Genomic DNA, 26,832 nt, shown 5'->3' with positions numbered 1-26,832 from the left:
TCCAAACCGCTCCATTGTTCCCAGCACCCAGCGGTGTAGTCCGGGTGCCGACCAGGACAAGAAAGCACTCATGCAGGAAGGCAGGGTTTCCTCTTTGACCAGAGCAGTCCTGTTCAGAATTACAGAGGGAATTAACTATCCAGACCTGTGCACAGAAAACACTGAAATAGTTGAGCTGGCTCCGTCTTGTATAACATTACCTAACCCCAGAGGACCAAGAGATGCTATTAATAAAACAGAGCGAGATGATAGTATAGTGCTGGCAATACATCAGCCAGACTAATGATCGCAAACAGTCCTTTATTTATTTGTCCCTCTGGAAAAACATTCATTCTGCAGCCGTCCTGAGTTTCACCTCAGCCCCCCTGCAATTCTTTGAACCCATTTTAAGTCAGTTGAGAGGTCTGTGGTGAAATCTTACAGCACAGCTACCGTGCAGATTTGAGTTGGCTTTCTGATTAAAGAACAGCAGGTACTTCATTAATAACGGTGTTTATCCTCAGCTTTAGGGTTCACATCTGTGGCAGGAGTGGATTTCTTCTTTGAATACACACGTCACAGCATCAGCGATGACTAGGCACTCGACAGCATGGTAGATGTAAAGATCTGCTGCAAGATCTGGGGGATCTGCTTGGTATCCATGGCAATAAAAGAGCGGCCTGCTGGTAGCGTCCTCTGCAGCCTAAGGAGCAGAATGAGGGACAAGAAAGAATTACCATTTCAAATTATGTTCCCTACAGCAAGCCAGAGCTCCTTAAGAAAAGATGCTTTTACTTTTGAATACCTTGCCAATACATGCCATTCACGTCGCTGTCTCACTGTGCAATTAAAGGCTTGGGAAAGCAGCAGTGGGAGGAAACACTGAAAGCACTTATGTCACAGAGGTCTTTTCAGCAAGACAATCCAAGTGTTTTTAAAAGAGATTTTTATTCAGGTCTTATTTCAGACATGTAAAAAATCTGGCTTTGATGAAGGTACCAGTGACCCAACAAGGTACTGACACCACTGATTTTCCAAGGGCAGCTGAAAATTTTCTCTGAAAATGAAGATATTTACTTACTCCAAACATAATAGCATGTTTTGATTGAACCCGTAACTCTTTCATTTCAAAATGTCCAGTGAGTCTAAATGTGCTCTTTGTATTTCCTCTTCTAGATCACAGCAGATTAGATGGAAAGATATTTTTCTACAAATATTAGCCTGACACATTTTTATTCACAGCTTATGCCCCCTAAAAAAAACCATACAAGATGTACTTTACAAAATCCACCTCTCTCATGTCCAGTCAGCAGGCTTGGAGTTTATTTTTTCTCTGCTTTTTAAACAAGTTTTATTTTGTACTTCACAACATTTTTCCAACAGTAATTTAAGTCTCACTTTTAAAGTGAGTTTTTAAAAAGCTGCTACAAAGAATTCCCTTCTCTTTCCCCCACACCAGTTACAGGAAGGCTTTGTCTAATGCTGCACTTACACATACATAGAAATGCATTTCAGTGACAGCATTGTGTGCGTTTTCCATACCCAGTGAACTAGGCAATTATATGATCTCTTCTTACACAGCAGGATACGGCCAATGTTTTTTTTTCCCCTCCTAGCAGAAGTAAAAGGACATTCTATAATTATAGTCTTTCAAAATGGATTCTTTTTTACTGCATAATGCAGCTCTGATGTACGGACCTGCAGATACGACTAACGTTTGCTCTGCAGCTGCATCTTTCAAACCCTTTCTGATTAAAACTGCATATTGAGGGCCAGTTCCCTTTGGGCTTTGACTTATCCTGCTCTAGTCAAAGACTTGAACAGAAGCAGAAAAGGCTCTGTTAACAGTTGCCGCTATAACAGCTTTCTGTTGCATGTACTGGTCGTTGGCGGATGTGGAATGTCACTTGGGACAGAATTTCCTTATCTTCCCCTGTGCCTAAACAATTTAAAGTAAAATTATGGACTAGCACTAAAAATAGGCTCCAACTCTCCAAAGAATTTAGATATCTGAGTCCTAACGCAAGGGTAGCATCTGAGTCAGATTTTTAACAGTTTTAGAGGCCGTTAAACTCCAGCTTTCTCTTGTTTCAATTTGCTTTCTTTTCCCTTAGGCTATTCACACACACTTAAACCTTATATTGGGAAAGGCCAAAGGCACCACATCTCAGCTGTGATTCTGTAGTGATATTAGATACGTGAGTAGTGCACATTTTGCAGTGAGAGAATGGATCCAAGTGCTCCCTTTAGACGCTAAGAACACTCTGATCTAACTTTCCACAAGGGATGTCCGCAAGGGTTCACGAACCAATGCCCTCCCCGACACAAGTAAAAGCTATAGCTCCTCTTTAGTAGATCAAAACCTTAGTGCAGAACATCAGCAGGGGGTAACTGTGCCTAGCTTCACTGTAATTAATTAAAAGCAGAGTTTAGATTCATGATGAATGGAAACAAATGAAGTTATATGAGGGATTAACAAATATATTTACCTATCTGCCTGGTCTCCTAAGGATCCTATGAATATGGCAAAAGCATTGACTTGAGAATTGGTGGTCAAGGCCTGGGCAAACCTTGATGGTAGAATACCATATCGCTCAAGATTCGCATCACTCAAGATGATAACAAAGTATTCATCAGCATCTTCCTTGGCGATATCCCGAATGGCGTGCTCTGTCCCTTCCAAGGTGTGGTCTCCACTCATGCAGAACTGAGAGTGGGCATGCATGATCTGTGTGCACAACATAAGCCAAAAGGAAACAGATAAGATGACCTTCTGAATAAACATTCATTTCAGCTGGCACAAGGGGGAGCAAATATGCATTCATGCTATGCTAAGGGAAGCATCTTTTGAAATGTGGACAGTGCTCCAGATACTACAGAACATGTAGCTTTTTATACACAACCTGTCATATTTTAAGATAGTTATCACTTCTTAAAACACAGTGGGTCAAACAAAACCCACACACAAGCAGAATTACACTAGACCCTAAGGAAGGTAAAATACTTTGATCAGCTGCAGTTTGAATAGCTACATTCCTATGTATTTGAGGAAGAAAACAGGGCTTAGTTTCCTAATACTGTGACCAGCTTCCACCTGTTTATCATTTGTACTGGATTTCTACATCCTATTAGTGTCACAGTTATTACCAAATACTGGACTCCTGACAGTGGCAACAGGTTTTAAAAATGCTGAAACATTTTGCTTGAGCTTTTATGAAACAGTATTAAAGAGAAAAGGAGAAATACACTGTTTGCATTGATGAAGCTCTTTTCTACGCAGATGGCGAAGAATTTTAGACATTAGAGAATCCTGTTCTAATCAAATCGAATCGAATCGAATCGAATCTAATCTAATCTAATCTAATTGAGAATCTTTTAAAGATATTCCTTGAAGGAAGCTTAAATATAAATATAAATATAAAGTTCTAACTAATGTACCAAGATGCCATCCAGGTAAATCCTACAGTATATTCACATTTTATGCATCCTGTTGAAGTAAAATCTTGAGGAAGACACTCACTACTTTGCAACTGGGATTTAACGTGCTTTAAACCTAGCATTCACACACTTTCCTACTGTAACATCCTACTTCTTCAAGATACCATGCAAAAGCGATGATCTGGGATCATTCTGCAGTTTAAATTAGTCACTTACACACTAATAATATCACCATATGATTTAGGTGGAATGTATATCACTGCATAATGTTTGGAACTTCCTATATCCATTGACAGGTGGTTAAAATGAGGCATTTATGACAACAGTCCAGAAAAGGTATGTCTAGCCTCTTATTTTGGCACAGTCTGATTTATACCAACGTCTCTGAAAGGTTCTAATTCAGCCTTACACAAACGCACAGATTTTGCTTCCTTGTCTTTCTATCAGCTTTTCTTTCTTTATGCCCTGCATTCTGTGACCTACATACAATTTTATCTTTGAAGTCACGAATCCTTAATTATTCGGCATTACTTATCAGTAGGATTTACCTTAAGAATCTCTAATCTTTGCTTATTGTTCTTGGGAACTTTGTCACTCCCAACCAGGGCGATGTTGAAGCCATCTCCTGAATGTCCCACAATATCATACTGCAAGAAAGAAACTTAATCAGTCATTTGTTAATCATGAACAACCCTTGGGTCAGAATGACACAAGATAGATCAAAAGCAATTTGCTTTCAACAAAAAAAAATACTACTCACTGCTTATGAGCTGCTTAAAGGAACTACTTGCAATTTCTCACTGACATGAAAATGTGGTAGAGAGAAATTGCTAAAATAATGAAATTAAAGAACGGTTACTCATTTCTGTGGTCTGTTTTTCACCTCATCCCACCAATTGCAGAGTGATGATGCACAGGATCAAGACCTTGCCCTTTCACATTGCCCACTCATTTTTTTAAAGTAGCAATTTACTTTCTCTCCAGTCTGGAAAACAAAAAGTGGATTGTTCAAGAGTAGCTCCAGTGTTTGATGAATTGTTTTTGTAACCTCATTCTGCTCTGACAAAAAAAGTATTAGAAGCCTTTTTAAAAGCTGTACTCCTTACTTTTGTGCATAATAGATCAAAATCATTGCTAAAAGTATGCAGAGAAGTGAATTCCAAGAGTCTCTGTACATTTTTAAAGGAGACAGTGTTCATATCACTTTCTTGTGAAAGATGCTGCAAAAATCACACGTAGAGTTTTACTGGTTCAAATATCCTTTTGAACAAATAACACAGTATTTTGAAGGCTTTTGTTTATGTGAGATTTTTATCATCATTACGTGAAAAAGAAGACAAGCTGAGTTATGGCAAAGTCCTGGCCTGCTCTTTGTGCTGTGGATGTAACAATCACCCCAGGGACAATTTGAACAGGTCAAAAGTGGATTTAAGGGCTCTCCTCACCAAGAAACAGAGCACAGAGCACAGATCCTAAGCCTGGAGGGTCCTGAGTTGGCAATTCCCCGGTGTACTGCAGCTAGAAAAGATCTGCCCCTGGGAATGTGCATGAACATGCCTGAATTTCACCCAGACTAGCTGGCACAGAGATGCATTTAGTTGACAAGAGAGCCCTTATCCAACATTTTGCCCTTCTGTTATCTTTTATTCAATTAATGCCTAGAGGTGCCTGCCAGGTTCCTTGTCCTTAGTTGGCCCATAATCATTTGGTAAAAGGTGGGTCCTGTTCTCAAAGCCCTTCTAGCTTGTCCGTCCTATGGAAGACAACTTGGTACAAGTCAGGTACTGGAGATTGGATAAATGACACTCTTTATCAACAAAGCACTTTTTGTTGGTTTCCATAGCCCTAACTTACTTAAAAATAAATCAAGAGAGCCAGTAAAAGAAAGCTATAGCAGCTGGAACAACATTTTTAAAGATGACACCTCTCTCTGCAAAACAGTAAATGTGCCACATACTATAGATTATTTCACCCAGGGTCAGACTATTTTGTGACAGCCTCACAAAATCCAGACTTCCCTCCCCTAGGAAATCTTCATATAGTCTAGTCCCCATGTACTCCTATTTCATTCTGCTCTGTTGGCTTTTCTAATTCCTGTTCCTCTCAGCTCTTCCATTTCTTGTATTTGCTACTCGGCATCATGTAAAGCTGCCTGCCTGCCACACAATTTCTCGTAAAAACCTATTTCTTCTGAAAGTAGAGCCTTTCCTCACCAATAACTTCTTCAGACTCCCTCTTTCCTGATAAATATTTACCTGTTACTTATGTCTTCCTAAAACTGTTAGCTTTCCAAGATAAAGTGGGAAATTAAAATACATGGATTTTGAAAATAATGCTGAGGTTACATTCAACATACTTTGGAATTAGTACAGGAACAAAAGCAGAACATGAAACGCAGAAAAAGAGTGTGTGTGTATTGCTTCAAAAACTAGAGATTATTCAAATCAGAGGAACTAAATAAAGAGGTGGTTAAATGGAGCAGAAAATATGCAGCGCTAGTCTAGTTCTTATGTAATGTCAGAAATGTTATGCGATCTTTAGGGTAGACTCTTAAATCCAAAATTCCACACACTATTTTCTGAGCAGTTTTGTATTTGGTACCACTTTTAAATCAATTACCTAACTATGTAAAGCTCAATGCCATCATTCTCCTATGTAAAAAGAAGTACAAGTCCTTCATAACGGGCTCCCTCCTAGGATTTCACAGACCTCCCTCACTGGGTGCTGTGATATAGGCCCTATCATATTGAGTTCAGGGGAACACTCCCTACTTTGCTATTTGGGAATACCATTTTGCTTCTTGGCACACAAAAATAACAGACAAACCTTCACCTCAAAAAGGCTGGGTTTAAACTCAGTTTGCCAATTCATGCAAAGAGAAGGGCTCCAGACATCCCAGATGCACCCTGCAGTTCGGCACCCTCCACATTCCTGCTCAAGGCAGGAACGGACAGCCCGGGTATGAGCAAGGCGAGCCTGAAATTATCTGAGCAAACTATTGCAGGCATGTAAACTGTTCACCTGGGAACACCATGTCCTCTCTGCTCCATCCTCAGCTAGCTGTTTATTATTTTCTGTGTGTGCCCATGTGTATATGTGTGTGTGTATATGCATCTAACAGATGTTACCTGTTTTCTTGTTTCTTTGCCCACAGTTTACTATGCTATTTGTGATTTGTTAAAAAAGCGTGGACAGGCAGCAGGGAGGAAGTGGCTGTTTGCTTCGTCCTGGCTGCTGCATCCTGGGTCAAATGGAGCCTCCCCAAAAGCAGGGAGAGATCCTGCCTTGCCCGAGAGCACACACTGCCGATGGGAAGCGCTGCGATCCGCAGCCCTCCCTTGTGCTGGTCCTTGTGCTCCTCTCATCCCCTGGAAGTCAAGTCAGACACCAGAAGTGGTCAAAAGCTAATCAGTGTGAGATTGCTTTCAGGAAGCCTACCTCCCCAAACTGCTAGGTCAGAGGTGTACACACGGTGGAGCAAAGGAGGGGACAGGAACACAGTAGCACTGACTTGGATTGACTTAAGCTGCCATGGGACTGCAGCCTGGGGGAGAAGGGAGCAGACCCAGACCCACAGCCAAGCTTTAGAGGTGACAGAAAGCAGGAGGCTGTTGCAGAGGGGAACGTGTGGGGTTTAGTGCAACCCAGGAAAACAGGGTAAGGGACAGAGTAAAACTGGAGGGAAGAACTCCACTCTGCATGGGTAAAGAAGGAGACATATTTTAAGACCTTGTATTTAAATCTGTCTCACCCAGGTTTTCTTTAAACAAAATATTACCTCCTTCTAATTTGTGTTCTAATAAAATGAACCCTTAGTGATTCAAAGGTATCTTGCTGTGCTCACTTCAAAGAAAAGGTGCAGACAGCTCCATTTCATAGCCATGCCCAACTGGGAACCCCAACACATGCAGGCCTATAAATGCTTTGTCAAAACTGGAGGTTCTTTCCTTTGCACTAACCACGGAAGCAGAACACAGCTCAAGAGACGCACAGAAAAAGGACCCCCAAAGAGTAGCGCTCCAGTGCCTTTTTCTTAAAAATTCCACAGCAGAAGGACGGAGTTAAAAGTGAGAGAGGAGCTGTGATAAGACCTTGCTTGGAACCAATTTTTATTTTGTTTGTTTCATAAAACACAGCTCTCAGGACAAATCCAGGAGCAAAATATTTGTTTGCCACAGTGCAGACTTAATTGAATTAATATATTATTGTGGTGCACAGTGGCTCTTTTTCTAATAGCCTCAGGTACACTGAGAAAAGAAATACTCTATTTAAAGCTTTGAGTACACAATAGGTAAACACGTCTCTCTAAATAGTCTCATTTTGTTGCCTTCTTTCCTTACAGGTTAAAACAAATCCCATTCCACTGTTATATTTTTTGCTGAATGGATGATTGCCACTGCTTGAAATGGGTAAAATGGAAGACTTTGTCTTCTGCTGCTACCACACTGAAAGGTTTAATTTCTCAAGGCATTTAAAAAAGCTGAAAGAAGATGCATGCTGAATGTTAAAGCCAGTGTGAGTTGGACAGGCCTCTGCTGGAGGGTGAGATCTTTAGAAATTCATCTCTTCTTTGGACAACACTGAACATTAATTTTTTTTTTTGGTATTTATGTCAAGCCTTTTGTTTATTATTTAAAAGAAACTATTCTGCCAACCATGTGAAACATTTGTTCTTTTCCTGAATTAACAGTAGTGCCTCCACAGTAAATTCTCTATATGGGGAATGCTGAAATTGGCATATAAAATCTGCAATATCCCTTTAATATTGCAATAAATAAAATTTGGGCCTTTCCTGTCAGTTCTATAATATGCCATTTACTGAACCACTTAAAAATTTTTAAAGACTTCATAAATTCACTATTATATAATTTACTGGACAGCCTCCTAAATCTGGCATCATGTGTGCAATTGTCAGTAATTAGGGATGATACAAAACCATACAGCTTTGTGTGACAGGCACAATACTACTTCAGATAAACCAGAGAATGAACTGCCATTCTGTACATTTTTAAATAATTGACATGTAAAATGAGATCTACAAAAGATATAAGAACTTGAATTCTGCAAAATAACTTGCTTATTATAACTTATATCTGTAACTTGTGCATCTGCACACTTAAAGGGGACAGATGCATCTGTAGGAATGTATTTAACTCCATTATTAGGATGAGACTGAGAATGTGGCTTCCCATGTTTCGCTCACTCCCACTCTTCTCTTTAATAAAGCACTTTAGAGGAAGTGTGGAAGAGATGACATCAGAGGAGGACTTTGAAAGATGGTTGTTAATTTAAACAAATTTCCTGGCTGTGGGATGAGCCTCCCATTTCCCCCTTGACAAGGAATGATTCACTGGCTGCCGTTATGGGAAATGGAAACAGGCAGGTTGTGCTACACAAGCATAAAAAGCTGACAAATACCTCCTGGCACTCTTCTAACCTTCTATGAACAGCCACATAGTCAATATCTAGCTTTTACTTCTGTACAAGAAGCCCAGGAAAGAAGTATGACTCACCTTCATTCAATACTATAAAGACAAATCAATCTGTATTGTCAATGACACCAAAGGGTACCATATATGAGGAGAGCTCAGCTGGTAAGACAAAATCAACAACCAAGCAAAAAACCCACCTGATTCACTCACAACCTTTTTTAGCAGAGAATGAAACCAAACATGAGCAGAAAAGTAATCTTGAGCAAAGGCCAAGAATTGGTTTTCAAAGTCTGCACTGCTCTTAGATAGCAGGGGAAGGGAACGTTGCTATGTAATCCCCTTTGAATGTTTTGCTCAACAATCCTGATGGTTCCTCAGTTTCCATACATGTTATACAAGAAACCCCTTAAGCTGGCAACAAATGCTGCCCTGACCTTTGCAGGTGAGGCTACAACAGAAGCAGGTAACAGCAAGCATATCTGAAGGCCAAAAATGTCTACTCTATAGAACCACTCTTGGAAGCCAAGAAGAGGATCAGGAAGAGAAAGAAAAGAGTAAATGATAAACTGTAGATTCCTCATTGAACACAACACAGTTGTGAGTTGCTTTCACTTTTTTCAAATTGCTCCTTACTTTAGACATGAGAAGGGTTTGTTATTTTGCAGACCAAAACTTCAGTTTTGTCCTGAGAAAAATTAGCAGCACCTTGCAAAGCATCAGCGTTTTACAGACTGGAGTCACTGATATTTTAAAACAATCGCTGTTGCTCTTATTCTTTAAAGACCTGATTATATGCATTAGAAACTGAGAAAATAGCATTTGTTCCGGTTATTGGTCACATTCATGCAGGTGTAGCAGTTGCCACACCAGATCCTTAGGATGTAGCAAATCATCTAATCTCTCACATGTCTGTCTTCACTATGTCCCCTCTCCGTCCTCCCTATTAGGGACAACACCGAAGCAATGAGCTCTGAAAGCAGCCACTGTGTCAAGGGCTGTCAGTGCTCATTTGGGGGACAATTTCCATGGCCAGTGAAGTATAAGGCCACATCTTGTCTGCTGTCCTAGTCATCTCTGGGGAGGCTTATAATACTCTTGTAGATATTATGCTTTGAGTGAACCAAATCCCATTGAGGCAGCAGAGCGAGATATGGAGATGGAAAAATATCTTTCTTCCCTTCAGCAAAAGTAACTCTGAAGTTGACACAGCTCACACTGGATCTGGCCAGCCTTGAATCAAGGGGCCGTTACTGGCCCCCAGAGGTCCTCTATCCAGTGGAAGGAGCGCTTATATGGAGGAGAGTTGCTCTAAAGGCCAACTGAAGTTGAACAGATGTAGAAGCTGACTTTTTCTCCTTGGTATGTCACTAAAATTTCCAAAATCTTCCCCACCACTGTTATTTTAAGCATAAAATTAGCCTTCCAGCTCTCTTGACTCATGCAGATTGTAAGGATAATATTACTACTCCTGTCTTATTATCATCCAAGAGTGGCAATTTTCACATCTAATAACTGCACATGGTTTTTGTGCAAGTGTTATTATAACTTGTAAGTGGTTGTTAGACAGCATATTCAATGTTATAACTGCCTTTTCAGCTATTTACATGGCCAAATGAAGGGTTTCATCTATATGCGGTGCAAAACCCTAGCCAATAGCAAGAATTTCTAAACAAGATATAGTAATCTGCAATAGGCATATAAAAAAGCTGCATAAAAGCTGACCTTGGAAATTGCTCTTAATTTCAGTTTGAGTCACAGACTTTTAGAAAGACACTTTCTCTTTCCCTACTGACCTTAAATGACAGAGTATCCACCGTGTTTCTTCAGAAGTTATATAATACGTCACTACCGTCAGTTAAAATTAAAAAAATATTTGTAGTTTGCATTTGTCTAATTTAGCCAAAAAATAAAGTATAAGAATATGCAGTGACTTACAAGAGAAATCTTTTCCTCACATTGGTCCTTATAAATTGTGAGGAAGACTTAACCTTCTCTTGGAAAAAACAAAAAACAATTTCCATTTGCAAGGGGACATTTTCAGACTAGTATCTTCTAACTCTTCTCTGGATGGTTTACAACTACACATCATCCTTTTCCAAGTCAGAACCCAGAACTGAACACAGTCCTTAGTTATCTCACTCATTCTGCACACAGAGCTGTCTGTTTTGTCTACTCCTACATGTTATTCCTTGACCATGCACCTGAGGGTCATGTTTGGGCTCTCAGCTGGAAACAAAGACAGCTGGTTATCTACCAATGCACTGCATCTCTTTCAGTGTTCATCTTGTAAGACAATGTCTCTAAATTAAGAGCAGAATAATCTATTGTTCTTAACAACCGAAGAACAGCTGTATTAGAAGAGAGCAAACAACTGTTCCCTGTTCACCTTTCTCATTTTAGTCATGATTTTATCAGCTCTTTGAGTTTTCTCTCCTCCAGACTGAGGAGTTCTTGCCTTTTTAGCCATTTCTTGTACAGGAACATGTCCATACCCTCTATAATCTTTGTCACTCTTACTTCTAGGTTTTTCAGCTCTACAATAATTTCTGTAAGATGGGGGACCACCACAGCTGCATACATTATCCCTGATGTGAATGCACTATGGATTTTTATAGTGGCATTCTGCTTTGTTCTCTGTTCTTTTGCTAATAATTTCTAACATTTAATTAGCCTTTTTGACAGCTGGTGGGCACTGAGCGTTCAAAGAACCATACACCATAATTACAAGATTTCTTTGCTGAGCACTAATATATAGCTGAGAGTTTATGATCGCGTATTTAAAATCAGAATGGTTTTCTTCCATCTGCAGCGCTTTACATTTAATAGCACCAAACACAACCTGCCATTTTATTTCTCAGCCATTCTTTATTGCAAGGTCTTTCTGTAACTTTTCACAGTTGGATTTTTCCTTTTTGTTTTCCTGAATAACTTCATTCGGGTAGCAACTTTTGTCAGTTCACTATCCACCCCCTTTTCCAGATCACTTATGTATATACACAGCAACACTGGCCCCAGCACAAATCCCAATGCAGTTCCACCAATGACCTCCCTTCACTCCCTCATTCTGAAAAATCGCCACTTATAATTGCCTGTTTTCTATATTTTAAGCCCCTAAAGTACCTTCATTTCTTTATGAGTCATTGGTAAGAGACTTTGTCATATGTTTCTGGAAATCCAAAGAGACTCTATCAACAAACCTTCCTTGTCACATGTATATTGACTCTTTCAAAATACATTACTTTCCTTAACAAAAGCCATGTTGACTATACCTGAACGTATCATATTTATCCATGTGTCCATTACTTTTATTACTTATTCCTTTGTGGATGACCTTACATGTGGCAATACTAATACGCATGTTGTTCAGATAAGCCCAATTTACCAAGCTACAGCAGATTGTGCTGTATAATTACACTACCCCTGTTAAATATTTGTCATTAACTTTTCTATTATCAGTGAACAGGAGACACATAAGCAGCTGAACCAATAAACCCCTCATTTCCCATGATTTTGTTAATTACAGCTGAGCTCCCACACAGATTCTCTGGGCTGAGGTCTAAGCTTATGGTGCAGCATTTTTCTCTAATGGGAATACAAATAGAGCCTCTTTCCTATCTGACATATTTTGATGACATTTGTAGGAACTTAATATCTTTGGGAACTCAAGAACTGTTTCAAATTTGTTTGAAATGGGAAAATATGCTCCAAAGCTTAAGGGTGGGGGAAACATGATTGACAGGCAGTATAGTAGCATCACCCTTGTTTTCTTAGGAAAGCAGGCTGAAAACACAGTACGTGTCTCCTTTTTTCTCTGACAAATGAAAGTCTGAATGTTTGGCTTTGTAGAAGACATTCTAAAAGCATGTCTCAAATGGCTTGGTTTTGTCCAGGAGACAATCTTCTATGGAAGAATAGAAACCTGTACGATTATGTTATCAGAGGAACAATATGAAGAAGACCTGACTGAATGGATCTGAAATAAGCTTTCTATTCATTTTGTTTAGAAGATTTTACATTTGGTTCAGATGTATTTTAAGTTTTGCATTCGAAAATCTCTTCAATAAAGACATCTGACATCTTTATTCTTCCATTAAACACTGAGTTTGTCAAGAATTAACTCCAGACTGGCCATTCTTCTCACCTTGAAGGTTAAAGAAACCTGCCCTGGGCCTTGTTTAGGCTTATGGAGACAAAAAAAGGCATAAATTTTATTTATATTTCCTTTACAGGCTACCATTAAATAATGTTTGGGACCTAACATCTTTCAGAAGAGAAAACAGACAATTTTGTTTTCAGATACCTGGAAGAGATCATGAATAACCAACAAAGGAGTGGGGTCTTTTTCCATCACAAAGTACTCCTGTCTGTACTTGGGGGCATGGAAAAACAGCATTCTTGCATGTCCCCAAGCACATATATACCTATGTTCTGTAGGCTTAAGTGTTTCTGCTCAATAACTTGCAGCTGAAGAACAGGTTTAGTGCCCTCCAGGATGAGGAGGAGATGGGCATGGCTGCAAGGGAAGTACCTGGGACAACAGACCCTGTGCCTTGCCGGAACGCCCGGAAGAAGCGGCGGGTGATTGTTGTGGGGGACTCCCTGCTGCAGGGGACAGAGGCACCTATCTGCCGACCTGACCTCATGCCTAGAGAGGTTTGTGGCCTGTCAGGGGCTTGTATGAGAGATGTCATGGAAAGACTGCCAAGGCTCGTCCATGCTTCGGACTATTACCCACTGCTGCTCTTCCATGTGGGTGCTAATGACACCAAGGGCAAACTGGAGACCATCAAGCAGGATTTCAGAGCTCTGGGGATGGTGGTCAAGGGTTTGGGAGCCCAGGTCATCTTCTCCTCAATCCTGCCAGTGAGGGGGATGGAGGATCCCATGGGTTAGGGCACTAGAAGGAAGGGGGGTCCAAGAGAGCTGGTTCATATTCAAACATCACCTCCTCCAGGCTCAAGAGCGGAGCATCCCTATGAGTAGGAAGTCAAGCAAAGGGGGCAGGAGAACTGCGTGGATGAGCAAGGAGCTCCTGGCAAAACTCAACCAGAAGAAGGAAGTATACAGAAAGTGGAAAGGGGGACAGGCCACTTGGGAGGAATATAGGAACGTTGTCAGAGTATGCAGGGATGTGACGAGGAAGGCTAAGGCCCATTTGGAATTAAATCTGGCAAGAGATGTCAAGGAAAACAAGAAGGGCTTCTTCAAATACATCAGTAGCAAAAGGAAGACTAGGGAAAATGTGGGCCCTTTGCTGAATGGGGTGGGTGCGCTGGTGACGAAGGATGCAGAGAAGGCAGAGTTACTGAATGCCTTCTTTGCTTCAGTCTTTACTGCTCAGGCCGGCCCTCAGGAACCCCAGACCCTGGAGGCAAGAGAGAAAGTCTGGAGAAAGGAAGACTTTCCCTTGGTGGAGGAGGAGTGGGTTAGAGATCATTTAAGCAAACTTGACACCCACAAATCCATGGGCCCTGATGGGATGCACCCACGAGTGCTGAGGGAGCTGGCGGATGTCATTGCTAAGCCACTCTCCATCATCTTTGAAAGGTCATGGAGAACAGGAGAGGTGCCTGAAGACTGGAAGAAAGCCAGCGTCACCCCAGTCTTCAAAAGGGCAAGAAGGAGGACCCAGGGAACTACAGGCCAGTCAGCCTCACCTGCATCCCTGGAAAGGTGATGGAGCAGCTCATCCTGGAGGCCATCTCCAAGCATGTGGAGGACAAGAAGGTGATCAGGAGTAGTCAGCATGGCTTCACCAAGGGGAAATCATGCTTAACCAACCTGATAGCCTTCTCTGATGGAATGACTGGCTGGGTAGATGAGGGGAGAGCAGTGGATGTTGTCTACCTTGGCTTCAGGAAGGCTTTTGACACTCTCTCCCATAACATCCTCATAGGTAAGCTCAGGAAGTGTAGGCTAGATGAGTGGACAATGAGGTGGACTGAGAACTGACTGAATGGCAGAGCTCAGAGAGTTGTGATCAGTGGCGCAGAGTCTAGTTGGAGGCCTGTAGCTAGCGATGTCCCCCAGGGGTCAGTCCTGGGTCCAGTCTTGTTCAACTTCTTCATCAGTGACCTGGATGAAGGCACAGAGTGCACCCTCAGCAAGTTTGCTGATGATCCAAAACTGGGAGGAGTGGCGGATACACCAGAGGGCTGTACTGCCATTCAGAGAGACCTGGACAGGCTGGAGAGGTGGGTGGAGAGGAACCTCAGGAAGTTCAACAAAGGCAAGTGCAGAGTCCTGCACCTGGGGAGGAATAACCCCATGCACCAGGACAGGTTGGGGGTTGAGCTGCTGGAAAGCAGCTCTGCCGAGAAGGACCTGGGAGTGCTGGTGGACACCAAGTTGACCATGAGGCAGCAATGTGCCCTTGTGGCCAAGAAGGCCAATGGTATCCTGGGGTGCATCAGGAAGAGTGTTGCCAGCAGGTGGAGGGAGGTGATCCTCCCCCTCTACTCAGCCCTGCTGAGGCCGCATCTGGAGTACCGCGTCCAGTTCTGGGCTCCCCAGTACAAGAGGGATGTGGCACTACTGGAGCAAGTCCAGCGAAGGGCCACAAAGATGATTAGGGGACTGGAGCATCTCTCCTATCAGGAAAGGCTGAGAGAGCTGGGCCTGTTCAACCTGGAGAAGGCTGAGAGGAGATCTTATCAACGTGTACAAGTATCTGAAGGGAGGGTGTCAAGAGGATGGGGCCAGACTCTTTTCAGTGGTGCCCAGTGACAGGACAAGAGGCAACGGGCACAAACTGAAACACAGGAAGTTCTGTCTGAACATGAGGAAAAACTTTTTCATTGTGAGGGTGACAGAGCACTGGAACAGGTTGCCCAGAGAGCTGGTGGAGTCTCCTTCTCTGGAGATATTCAAAACCCGCCTGGATGCAATCCTGTGCAATGTGCTCTAGGTGACCCTGCTTGAGCAGGGGGGTTGGACTAGATGATCTCCAGAGGTCCCTTCCAACCTCAGCGATTCTGTGATTCTGTGTAATAAATAAATAAATGCATCTATAGTAAATGCATAAAAAAGGCAGCATATTTCACACCTGGTCTTAAATTGAATTCTCCGCTACTGAAATGGGCAATGTTTCTTACCCATTCACTAATATTATTTTTCAGGTTGCTAGCAACAGATTAAAGCCTTTATTTCCTCGCAGGAATAAATAATGTTCTTTGGCTGGACTGATTGCTGAAACACTTTTTCCACCGCTCTACACTGTCTGTCCATTAACCACAGAACTTCTAGCCCAGTTATAATTACCTTGAACTTGTGCTCATAATTCTCAAAAGCTTCCATGACCATGCAGACAGCCTCCATGGAGCGCTCCAGTCGTCCATCCACTCCATTAAAGCGGTACATGCTACCAGAAACATCCACCACCAGACGCAGGCGTTTAGGTTTCTGCTGGGGGCTCCCAGGCTAACAGGGAAACAGCAGGAAAAAAAAAAAGAAACTATATATATGGGAAAGCTAAGCATCAGTAAGGATAAAACTTTTTAGAAAGAGAACTTAACACTCTTTGCAAAGCAAGAAGCCTTCATCCAGCAAAGGCAGATTATTAAAAAAAAAAAAAAAAGAACAAAAGCATTTTTACTGTTTTTCTAACTCTTTAAATTCACCTTCAATGTTTTTCCTCACCTTCTATGACTGGAAACAAAATACCAGGAAAAGTTCCACACATTCTTGTGAGGAAATATCTCTTCTGTCACATTTCTGATTCTTAACATTTTATTTCAGTAAAAAGACTCTCATATTTGCTCTTTTTGCCAAGACTCATATGGGAAATACTTTCTCTTGGCTTACGGCACTAACAGGACCCTTGTAAGGCTGTAAAAACTTGTCTGCTGAGGTTAATATCATTCTAGAAATGTTTGAAATCTTGTTTTGATTAACTACTCATCTTTTTTTCATTCTGATCCTGAAACTATTATTTTTTTCTTGAAAACAATCCCCATCTGTTTTAACAATTTTTGGCACAGTACATTAAAGGGAGGTGCTTTCTACAATATGCAATGGGATGAGTCTGGCTTCAAGTATAAGGCTATTAAAGATGATCTGGCAAAAAAAAATCTCAAGAAAAGCAAATACCAAAAATATTCCTTTTACCTGTAACTGAGTTGCAAACATTTGTCTCTCACACAAGTACTACTGAAGCATTAGTGTATTTCCCTCTTCTAATGACTCCTTCAGTGTGACATCCCTGTTCTACCAAAAGCAGGGGGATGGAGAAGACCCATTAAATTTTACTTTTATTGCTTTTTAACTCAAAATCTAAAGTTGGCCCTTTTCTCTCATAACTGAACTATTTTCCAAAGTCTTAAAACATATACTTTGAGTAACCTCGAATTCTTTTCTTTTGGTAGAATTGGAAATGAGGATCTAACCACTTTTTCCTTACTGATCTTTCACATAGGCACGGCCAAGCTCTATCAGCTCTTCAAAACAACAGACGTCAAGACCAAGTACCCTAAAAATTAAAACCAGAGATTCATCTAACGTGCATAGCTGCTGTGCAAAAAGATGTTGCGCTCATTTATTTTAGAAAAATTCTTAATGTAATTAAAAATAACAATCTGTCCTTAAATATTATTGTTAACGTATATGAACTAGCCCACTAGTTCTGGACGGATTTTGTTGGTCTGAATCAACTAGTTTCTTGGTTACTGACTTACATAGGGCTAACCATACTGCTCCTGAGGAATGGCTGAAATGGACCACAGGACAGTCAATTTTATTGTATCTTAATGGCTTTTACTTCCACTTTTTTCTCATTACTGTATTTATTTTTGAAAATCCAAATATCTGTGAAAGCTGAAATTCTTGGCATATCACAGACTAAGGAGAGGACATTTGTAAAGATCATCAATTTTTTTAAACTTCCCAGGGTGTCGTAGTGAAAATTAAATTCAATTAAGTTAGTGAGAAAATCTCCTTTTTTTTAGACAAACAAGGAAAGTGTTTTCTGCTAATCATCTTCAGTTCATCAAAATACAAAATAAGAACATAGAAACTGTTGTACTGGATCAAAACAAAGGACTGCCTACAGCAGCATCCTCTTTCTGAGGGTGGCCCACAACAAATATGTATGAAAGACTATAAGAAAAGGAGAAACAAATCCTCCATCTTGCAGTCATCTCTGTCTCAGGGATTTCCCAAGCCAGAGATGGTACCTTTGAGTTTCTCATCTCTCTATATATAACTCATGGAAACTCTAAACATATATAACATACACCCACTAAGAAATCAGCAAACCTGTTATCCTCTTCCCTGTCTCCCTCCGCTACTTGTTGGATACTTACTTGTGGCTCAAGTTCTCCCCGTCGTTTATAAATGGCTTTTTCTCCTGTCAGCCCATCAATGATTTTGGCATCATCCAGCTCCCCAACAGCTTGGTGTCTCAGCCATTGTCTTTCCTTACCCTTGGCCTACAACAGAAAAGCATCCTTAATTCACTCATTGATGTGGGTGTATTTTATGCAATTTAGTACCTACTGAACATGACATACAAATTAATTTTCTTTGTAATTATGTGATAGTTTTGGCATAAGTTAATGAAATTTCATACTGGTCCTGCTCTTTTTCACTGAAAGAGTAATTATCACTGACAAAGAGTACATTCCCTCTGTAATTTTGTCTTCTTTAAGCCTTTTTGCATATGGGAGTTTAATTATGGATTGTGGAAATGTTAGTCTTTTTTCTTGCAAACGCACTGGAAAATAGCACACTAGCAAACCTGTGCAGAAACGCATACAGTCAGAGGAACATGCATAATTGACCATTATGAGTTCTCCATTCAAGCAGTGCAAGAAAATAAATTGGGTGACTTAAAAGTAAAACTAAACAGTAATAACCTTAGGCAATGGTAAGTGGTTTCTTTTAAAACAATATTCATAATAAACAGTTACGCTATTTTAAAATAAACACACTGAAAACTGTGCTAATCAAGAGACAATCCATTAAATGCTTATTTTATTTTGTTTAAAAGAACACTAGTTATCTACAGTCTGACTTGATGAAAATGCGTTACAGTCCAGGAGCTCAAATACTGATGTAACTCCTATACATAGAAGCAAGTGTTGAAGACTGAAGACTCAAGCACTTAAGAATATAAACAATATATTTAAGAATATTTTCGAAGGACAATTTCATCATGGTTCATGTGCCACAGGATCCATTTGAAGACAGCAAAGTCTGTTTATGTGGGTTTAATAGTTTATTTAATTTCTGCTTAAATCTTCAGTTTAAAGTTGCTCAAACTGGTAGTAAGCCCAGGAAGGAAAGATTTTTAATTTATATATGTATAATGCATTTGTGTTCTCAGCTGACTGCAGGTCCGTAGCTAGAGGCAAATCAAATATCCAGCAGGACATGAACTGCCTTAGATACCGGTTCTCATGAATGAAAACCGGTTTGTCTTTGACTAGTTGGAAGCATTACATTACAAATCCCAAGTAAACTGCAGGCCTGGGATTTGAGAGGAATAGTCTTTACAATTTTGTACAGTCTGAACAGTCAGATGATGGCTTCTTAAAGCTCAGAAAATCTTTGAAATTGCTTTGATCAAATTTTTTGATGGTTTTGCTTTTTTGTGTGTATGGAAAAAGAACTTCTGGATTACTGTCTAGTTGCCAATAGCTATTTAAGAGTGATGGACTACTTATCTATGAAAAAAAGTGGGCAGAAAGAACACAAAGCCACAGGGAAAGTCCTGTAAGTACTGGAACATACCTAGACCCTTAACACTTCAAGAACTGAGGGCTGATGTTGTCAAGTGCTTGTGGTTTGCTTCCTTTTGGTATTTGGGAGAAAGAAACAACAGAAAACTATAAAAATTCAGCTTCATTGAGCATATTCTCAATTAGTTTCACTACTGTTTTCATTAACAACACTTCAGCTTTAAGGGTATTTGCTGTTCAAGGAAAAGCAGTGTGGGAAGAAAATTCTTTTAACTATGGACATGGTTAAAAATCCGTCCAACCATTTACTGTCTTCTGAAGCTTGTCTGTTATTCTGTTTATGCAACAATAAACAGTATTTGAACTGAAACTGTATTAGAGGAACACAGAGTCAACATTTTTCTTCTAAAACAGGAAAGAATACTGATAAAATGTGACCTAACCTCCTTCCAAAATAATGCTAAAATTATTTAGGCTACTTAACATCTGTCTCTTTCATGTAGAATTTCTAAGAATTTCTTCTCTTTTATAAAAGCAGAAAAAATTCTCCTTAAGTATGTGTGTTATACAATGCACACATATATAAAACATAACTGTCAGAGCTTTCAATACATAATTTTCACAAGTTTAAAAGCAACATGGATATTTACAACTTTAACAGAATAACAGAACTATTACATATACAGATTGCTTAGAAATTTTATTAAAAAGAATATACAATTCATTATTACTGTAATATACTGCCACTGTACTGATGAAAAATATTACCTATATTGCTCGTGTTGCTTTCAAAATGAGAAAAATTGTGCTAGATACTATCTCTTTTCATCAGTATCACAATGGCTGATGACAATATGCCACTGTAGTAATTCTTGTCATTGAAAGATACCAAAGGCATATTTACAAAAAAAAATTACAAAATACAACTGTGAAATCACAGAAAAAAAAAGTTGTCTATCTGAAGTAATCGCATCTAAATATGTTACTTGTAATGGTATAGGATGGTATGAAATACTCCCAGTCCTGGTCTGCATTTGTTTCTGGGGTAAGTTTCTTGGAAAACTTTCTACATATGTCCCAAGAAAAGAACAGATGTTGAAACTGGGAAAGCGTGAGCACTACTACTGACAGGGCACAGGGGCTTCCATGCTGTTAGCTCGCTGAGCCATGTTTATTATAGCACTGCCATTATTTTACTATTGAGGCTATGACCGGAGGATTCCCACGCAGGCTCAGCTGAACAGAGCCCCAGGCTCAGGCCCAGGTTCGTCCACTTTAAACACAGGTGTCTAACTGGGATTCAGAAACTGGGAGGACAGTAGCCACAGATTCCCTCCGCAATCAATAAAAAGAGAAGTACTTCTGGAGGCCAAGTCGTCTAAAATCTAATTGCTCCCAGGAGGTGCTTTCCAAGTGACTATCTGACCATAATTTTTGAATCTGGAGTTCAGACACATGAGCTTTTTTCAGGGGTTGGCCAGCTTTAGGAGAGAGAAAGCAGATCTACAGCAGCTTGACTGGATTTCCTGAAGTTCTGGGTTTGCTATTTCTACACAAGACATACTACGACTTGTAGTACTTTGTTAATTTTGCTCAAACAGTTGACAGGGATCAGTGAGTTACGTAAAATCAAACGAACTAAGAAATAATATTCTTATACCTAATTTGTGCATTACTTATATTGAAACAGCCTATTCCAAATATCTCTTGCTGCTGCTACTCATTTTTGAGAGACATTAACTACAACCGGATCATAATCCCAGCCTCCTGATTCTTGGAAGTATAATGTAATATAAGAAACATTTAACACCCACCCCCTCCCCCAAACTAACTAAAACACACACATGTCCAAAAGAAAATCTACACTGAATAAGCATGGATAACATATTTTCATTATGTGAACACAATCAGTTTGAAACAAAGCAAACTCAAACATTTTTCAAAAGCTAAAAGTGATCTATACTGAGACGGTAATTTGAGTTTTTCATAAATTTAAAAACTACAACTGCACACTGATATCTGAGCTGCAAAGTTTACTACAGCTGACCGTGCTATTGATTTTTTATTACAGAAATAAGGAATGTCTGACTGGTAACAGAGAAAGAAAACAGTTTTAGCCGAGCACCCATGGTGTATTTAGGATCCAGAAAAAAAGGGGAGACAATGGCATGTCTCTCACCAGGGCCAAATGATTTACCATGCTGAAGAATAAAATTTTTTTTTTTTCTCATGGAGATAATATGAAATGTGCTTGGATTTAGCTTCCAATTAATGGAAAGTATTTTTCAGCTAAGTAACTCCTGTTATCATGAATACAGTTCACTGATTTATCTTTATTTTCCTAGTGCATCTTCTTATAAAATAACTACCAAAATGTGTAAATAAATGTATAAAGTTAAAATCCTGCTTTCAATATTGTTCTTATCCTAAGAGCTAGCTTTTCTGAATTCAGTGAGTTTGTTTTTGCATTATAAATATTTTCATTATCTCTGTGGTTAGCTGTTACAGATTTTTTCCATGAAGTTAGTGAGTTTCATAAAATCGTGAGGCTTATAAGACTTTGCCTTGATATTAAAATGGCCTTTTTAACATCAAGCAACAGGATATGCCTCCTTATATTAAATTATACTATATTATGATTATCATGATCCCTGAATATGAGAATTTTGGCTCCAAGGAATAGATAAAGCAAATTAAAAAAAGACTTTAAACTGAAGATTCACTTATTGTCCTAGAGTATGCTTCCAACTGCATGTCTGCTAGAAACATGGTAAAAACAAACAGGTAGATTATAAATAACATAGGAAGAACAGATTTATAGCTAAAATTTTGCAGCTAAAAACTCTCATTACAAACCCAAAGTTAACTCCTGAATTGAAATATATTAGCTGCATGGATGAATCAAAGTGTATTATTACAAGCCCATCTTACATGTCCATTGTACAAACTGCTCTCTGAACTGATACATTCATGATGAAATCGGCTAACAGTTTTGTGTGTGCATGTGATTATAGCAGCACTGCTGTAGTCACAGTGGCTTAAGGATATAAATGAGGCAAAAAAGAATGTTACCTTTCTTACTTGCAATAACAGGGGACTGGATTTTTTGACCCAGGAGGTCAAAAACCTTACCCATACAAGGTCATTTCTTTTTATATTTCATTTTTATTGCTGAAGTAAGGAGACGTATTAGACATCGAACTGCGACTAATTAGTATACTTACATATATGTATATTAGTGATTGGTAGCCTTCAACAGAAATGAGACATCTCTAAGAACCTTCCTCTGATTAAAAATGTAATTTTTTTTCATTTCTTTTTCACTGAGGACTAGTAGATTCCTCCTTGAAATGATGAACTTTTTATTTACACTGTACATGAATACCAGGATCAATAAAGCCTGGAGCAACTGTAGGACCAATTACTAGAAATTTAAAAGGCAAACTGGTCTTTTTGACTAGTTTCCACTTAGGAGACTGAGGCTATATTTACTTTTATTATCAAGAGTTAAAAACAAACATGAGAAAAATTCTTATTTTCAGCTGCATATAAGCTATGATTTGGAGAAGTGTTTCTCTCCTTTAACATCTACAGCATTTACATTTTTAAGCTAAAAAAATGTCTTTTGGACAGAAGGTAAAGACAAAGATCGTGATCTACACACCATCACATATTCTTTTAATAACTTATAGTGTTTTATCTCACAAAATTGTGCTCCTGAATAAGTAATCTCTGTAGACTGTAGTATGGGAATACTGTAACTTGTAGAGACAAGCGCTGAGACCCAATTAAAAGCTGCCTTTGAAAAGGTTATATGAGACTGTATTTGTCCTAACTGTGATTAGAACCCAAATTTGCTTTTAACCCTCAAAGGTATCATCATCAGATGGTGACAGAATATTAAAATATAGCAGGGTAATACTTTGGGCATAATGTAATGAGCTCAGCATGTTCCTTTATCAGTGAATCTAACCTTACCTGCAGATTGTCTAAGATGATGCGGAGCGACTGAACTTGTCGTCGGACTGCTCCGGAGAATCTTTCATAAGTAGATGCATCATATTCACTCATCTGAATCTCTTTCAATCTAAAGTAAAGAACAGGGAGCTAAGAATAGTTCAGGAAACAAGCATATCATCCATTTTCATACATGTGAATAAGCTTGTTTGGTGATAACTGGAAAATTCAGATGGTAATGACCAAACACTAGATGAATCAAAGAAATGGCAGCTGCTTTTGTGAATTTTTGAAAAGACAGGTAATTGTCAATGTCTACAGGGACTGCATCACATTAAAACATACAAAGACTACTAATTTTTTGTCTCTCTCTTAATCTGCTTTAATGTTTGGGAAGAAAATCAGATGTTCTGAAAACTGCAATCAAATTCTGAAGGCTTTATTGGCTCAGGTGTTGCTATATGCACTTAAAAGGATCGTCAGTTCACTATTCATTACTGCACCAGCAAAGTATTCTAAACATACCGTGATCTATGCTTTAACACAAAGGTTAAGTAAAGACACACTCTAAAATCTGTCCTTGAAGACCTACAACTAGTCACTCCATCTCAAATACCTATCTTTATGTTTCATAAAATGATGAAACCTTGAAACAAAGAAGTTGTGCATGAACATTAAGAAAAATGTACTCCCCTACAAAAAAAGAGTCATGTCACTGAACTCTGCATTATGTAGAGATCTAATAGAGAGAGTAACATCTGTGCTATAAAAACAGATACATGCTTTTTCTGTAAGTTAAGATAAGATGTGTCTACTTAAAGCTCTGTACTGTTGTTATGAACATCATATCTAAGCAGATACTCTTAAACCGGTGAAACGCAGGACTGGGATGTAATTACAGAGGTCCAAGGGTGAAGCACAAGCTAAGGCACAGATGGCTATGCTGGGTGTGTGCACTATTTGACATTTTCTGTGACCCAGCATCACGTAACAAGGCAGCAATTGTGTATCTGCCCACTCTTCCATCCAGCTTGTGGCTGGATTCAGTCCTAAGTTAAGACATATTAGTCTATCTGTATAGCTTATTTTGAATACAGGCACTTCATATCACCGTAACTTCATTCACAGTGCTTTGAACATACGGACTTTTAAGTGAACTATAAACAGATACTAACAGATATATAGACCAGTTCAGTTAGAGTTTTAATGATAAAAGTTTTAATACCATGGCAAGTTACTTGCATGGACCATACATTATACATGAGAATAAACAATACAGGAAATGAGGTCCAGACCCAAATTGCTGTCTATTTTGAACTATGTATAGACATAGTCATTACAGCCAACTATTACTCATTAGAGGCAGGAAAAGGTAACTTCCCATGCTGTACATTTCAATTTACTTTATGGCTCCTGCAAACTGAGTTCAGTATCTTCACATCAATGAAGAAAATGTTTTCTTGAAGTATCAAACAAAAAGCCACCTGTGCAGTTTTACTATGTTAGACTCTACAACAATCCACAGAGCAAGCTGGTTCAGGAAACTGCTGTGAAAAATATTGTATCTGTTCAAGAGTTTACTAACTTCAGTCTTATTAACTTTCACATGTCACTTCAACTATTTGTTAAAAGTTGTCTTTATTATCAAGATGAATGTGCTGGATATATTTAAAAATGATATCAACAAAGAGCAGTCTAGTTTGATGCCTGTAAATACAACATTAACTATTTTTCTTTCACTACCGAAAAGCATTTCATTGTAAGATTAAGAAAAAAAGCATAAGGTATAATACTGAATTAAAAAAAACACATCAAAAACAGAAGAGCTAAGTATCTGAGTTTTATACAGACCATTTGATCTTTCCTGAGAGGTCAAAACATTTTGGTTTCAGAAAGGGCTCTAGAACACAATGACATAATGCATAAAAAAATGTGCCATGTTTGTCTTAATTATGATGAAATGTGGAAATAATTCACTGAGTTGTGTCAGCTTCACAAAAATCTCTTGCAAGGTGAAAAACCTCAGGACACCCTGGAGATTAAAATTGCGGTGTAAAGAACAGTAGAATGAACAGATATAACTTTTATTCTATTGAAATAGGGCAACTTAAAAAGCTTTCCATTACCAGTACTATCTAGCCAGGAAAACAATCAATAGCTTTCATATTAAGATTCTCCCTTCCAGATAATTATGCACCAACAAAACAGTAAATTTTGCAGTTCCCCTTATTTTTTTCCTTAGCCTGAGGACTCCAACCTACCTTTTCTTAACTTCTATCTGCCAGCTCTCACAGCTGCCCAAAGAGGTATAGAATAATAATCAAACATGGCTTCAGAATGGGCCACTTTTATTACTGGGACAGCTTGCTTACTGGTTTTAGCGTGACATGAATTGTTATGTCATGTGCAGATACTCAGATTTTACAGGACACAGCTGCACTCTTTCCACAAGGTATAGCAGTATCTAGCAGTTTCTCCTAGCACAAACTTTACAAACCATTATTTAGGAAGGTAGAAATTCATTAAAGTATGCTGTGTCTGCGAATGTCTATAGGCATAGAGAGATGTACAGTATCCAAGACCTAACATATCAACTGTTTCTATTATGAAGCAACTTTCAAGAATGGAGATGTACAAAGGGTTAAAAGCAGTCCCTGCCCCCCATATTTACCAAGGCATAACCCACTAATTTCTACATGTAAAAAACAAAAAAACAAAACACTGGGGGGTGGGGAGAACCAAGCAGCTCTGCCTTCCCCCCAAAAACAAAACCTTAAATAAGTATTTTTAATTTAAATTTCTATATGTTGCTTGTGTAAATTAAATCACTACTAAAAGGTATTTTTCCTCTCAGGATCTTTTCTTGTGAAACTCTGCTATAATCTGTGTTTTCTCCTCATCTTAATTAATCATTAATGCCTTAATGACTGTGCTAAATGCTGTAGGCAATTTAGTAATGAAAACATGATTAAAAAAGAAACTTGACCTGAATGCAATAGCTAAATTGCTGTTTTTAAATACAGTGATTCATATAAAATGTGTGCTCTGTGCTTAAAAACCTATTTATTTATACATAAAGTAAATGACAATCTCACCTGCTCCTAACAGTACCCAGATTTACATCCCCATTGGGAACCACTTTATTAAAAACAGCAAATCATGAGTTCCTTATTAAGATACTTCTGAATTTAATCACTCCTATGTTTTAATCTGCATCTAGTACTGCTTCAGACAGATACTCACATTTTCATATGCCCTGGGCTGAAACTGTAAAACTCATTTTGTATGACTGTCAAAACACTTAGCTTTTGTTATGCAAAGTACCAGAGTCTGACTTCAGAGTTCAATCA

The 26,832-nt window shown here is 39.0% G+C and overlaps 1 protein-coding gene across 2 annotated transcripts in view; it reads right to left on the bottom strand.

The window, feature by feature from the left end:
* Positions 1–283: 283 nt before the first annotated feature.
* The window catches only part of VWA8 (von Willebrand factor A domain containing 8), a 194,192-nt gene continuing 167,643 nt past the window's right edge, over positions 284–26,832 (bottom strand). For both annotated transcript variants that reach the window (XM_067292461.1, XM_013948313.2), the window contains exons 40-45: positions 23,504–23,612; positions 18,149–18,274; positions 16,110–16,268; positions 3,966–4,064; positions 2,469–2,707; positions 284–682 (exon numbers count right to left, since the gene is read on the bottom strand). In XM_067292461.1, the coding sequence (XP_067148562.1) occupies positions 574–682; positions 2,469–2,707; positions 3,966–4,064; positions 16,110–16,268; positions 18,149–18,274; positions 23,504–23,612 (841 nt within the window). In that variant the 3' untranslated portion in view covers positions 284–573. The remainder of the gene's footprint in view (positions 683–2,468; positions 2,708–3,965; positions 4,065–16,109; positions 16,269–18,148; positions 18,275–23,503; positions 23,613–26,832) is intronic.

This window comes from Apteryx mantelli, chromosome 1, assembly GCF_036417845.1.
Source record: "Apteryx mantelli isolate bAptMan1 chromosome 1, bAptMan1.hap1, whole genome shotgun sequence".
NCBI classification, from domain to species: Eukaryota; Metazoa; Chordata; class Aves; order Apterygiformes; family Apterygidae; genus Apteryx; species Apteryx mantelli.
This window is presented reverse-complemented; position numbering and strand designations above follow the sequence as displayed.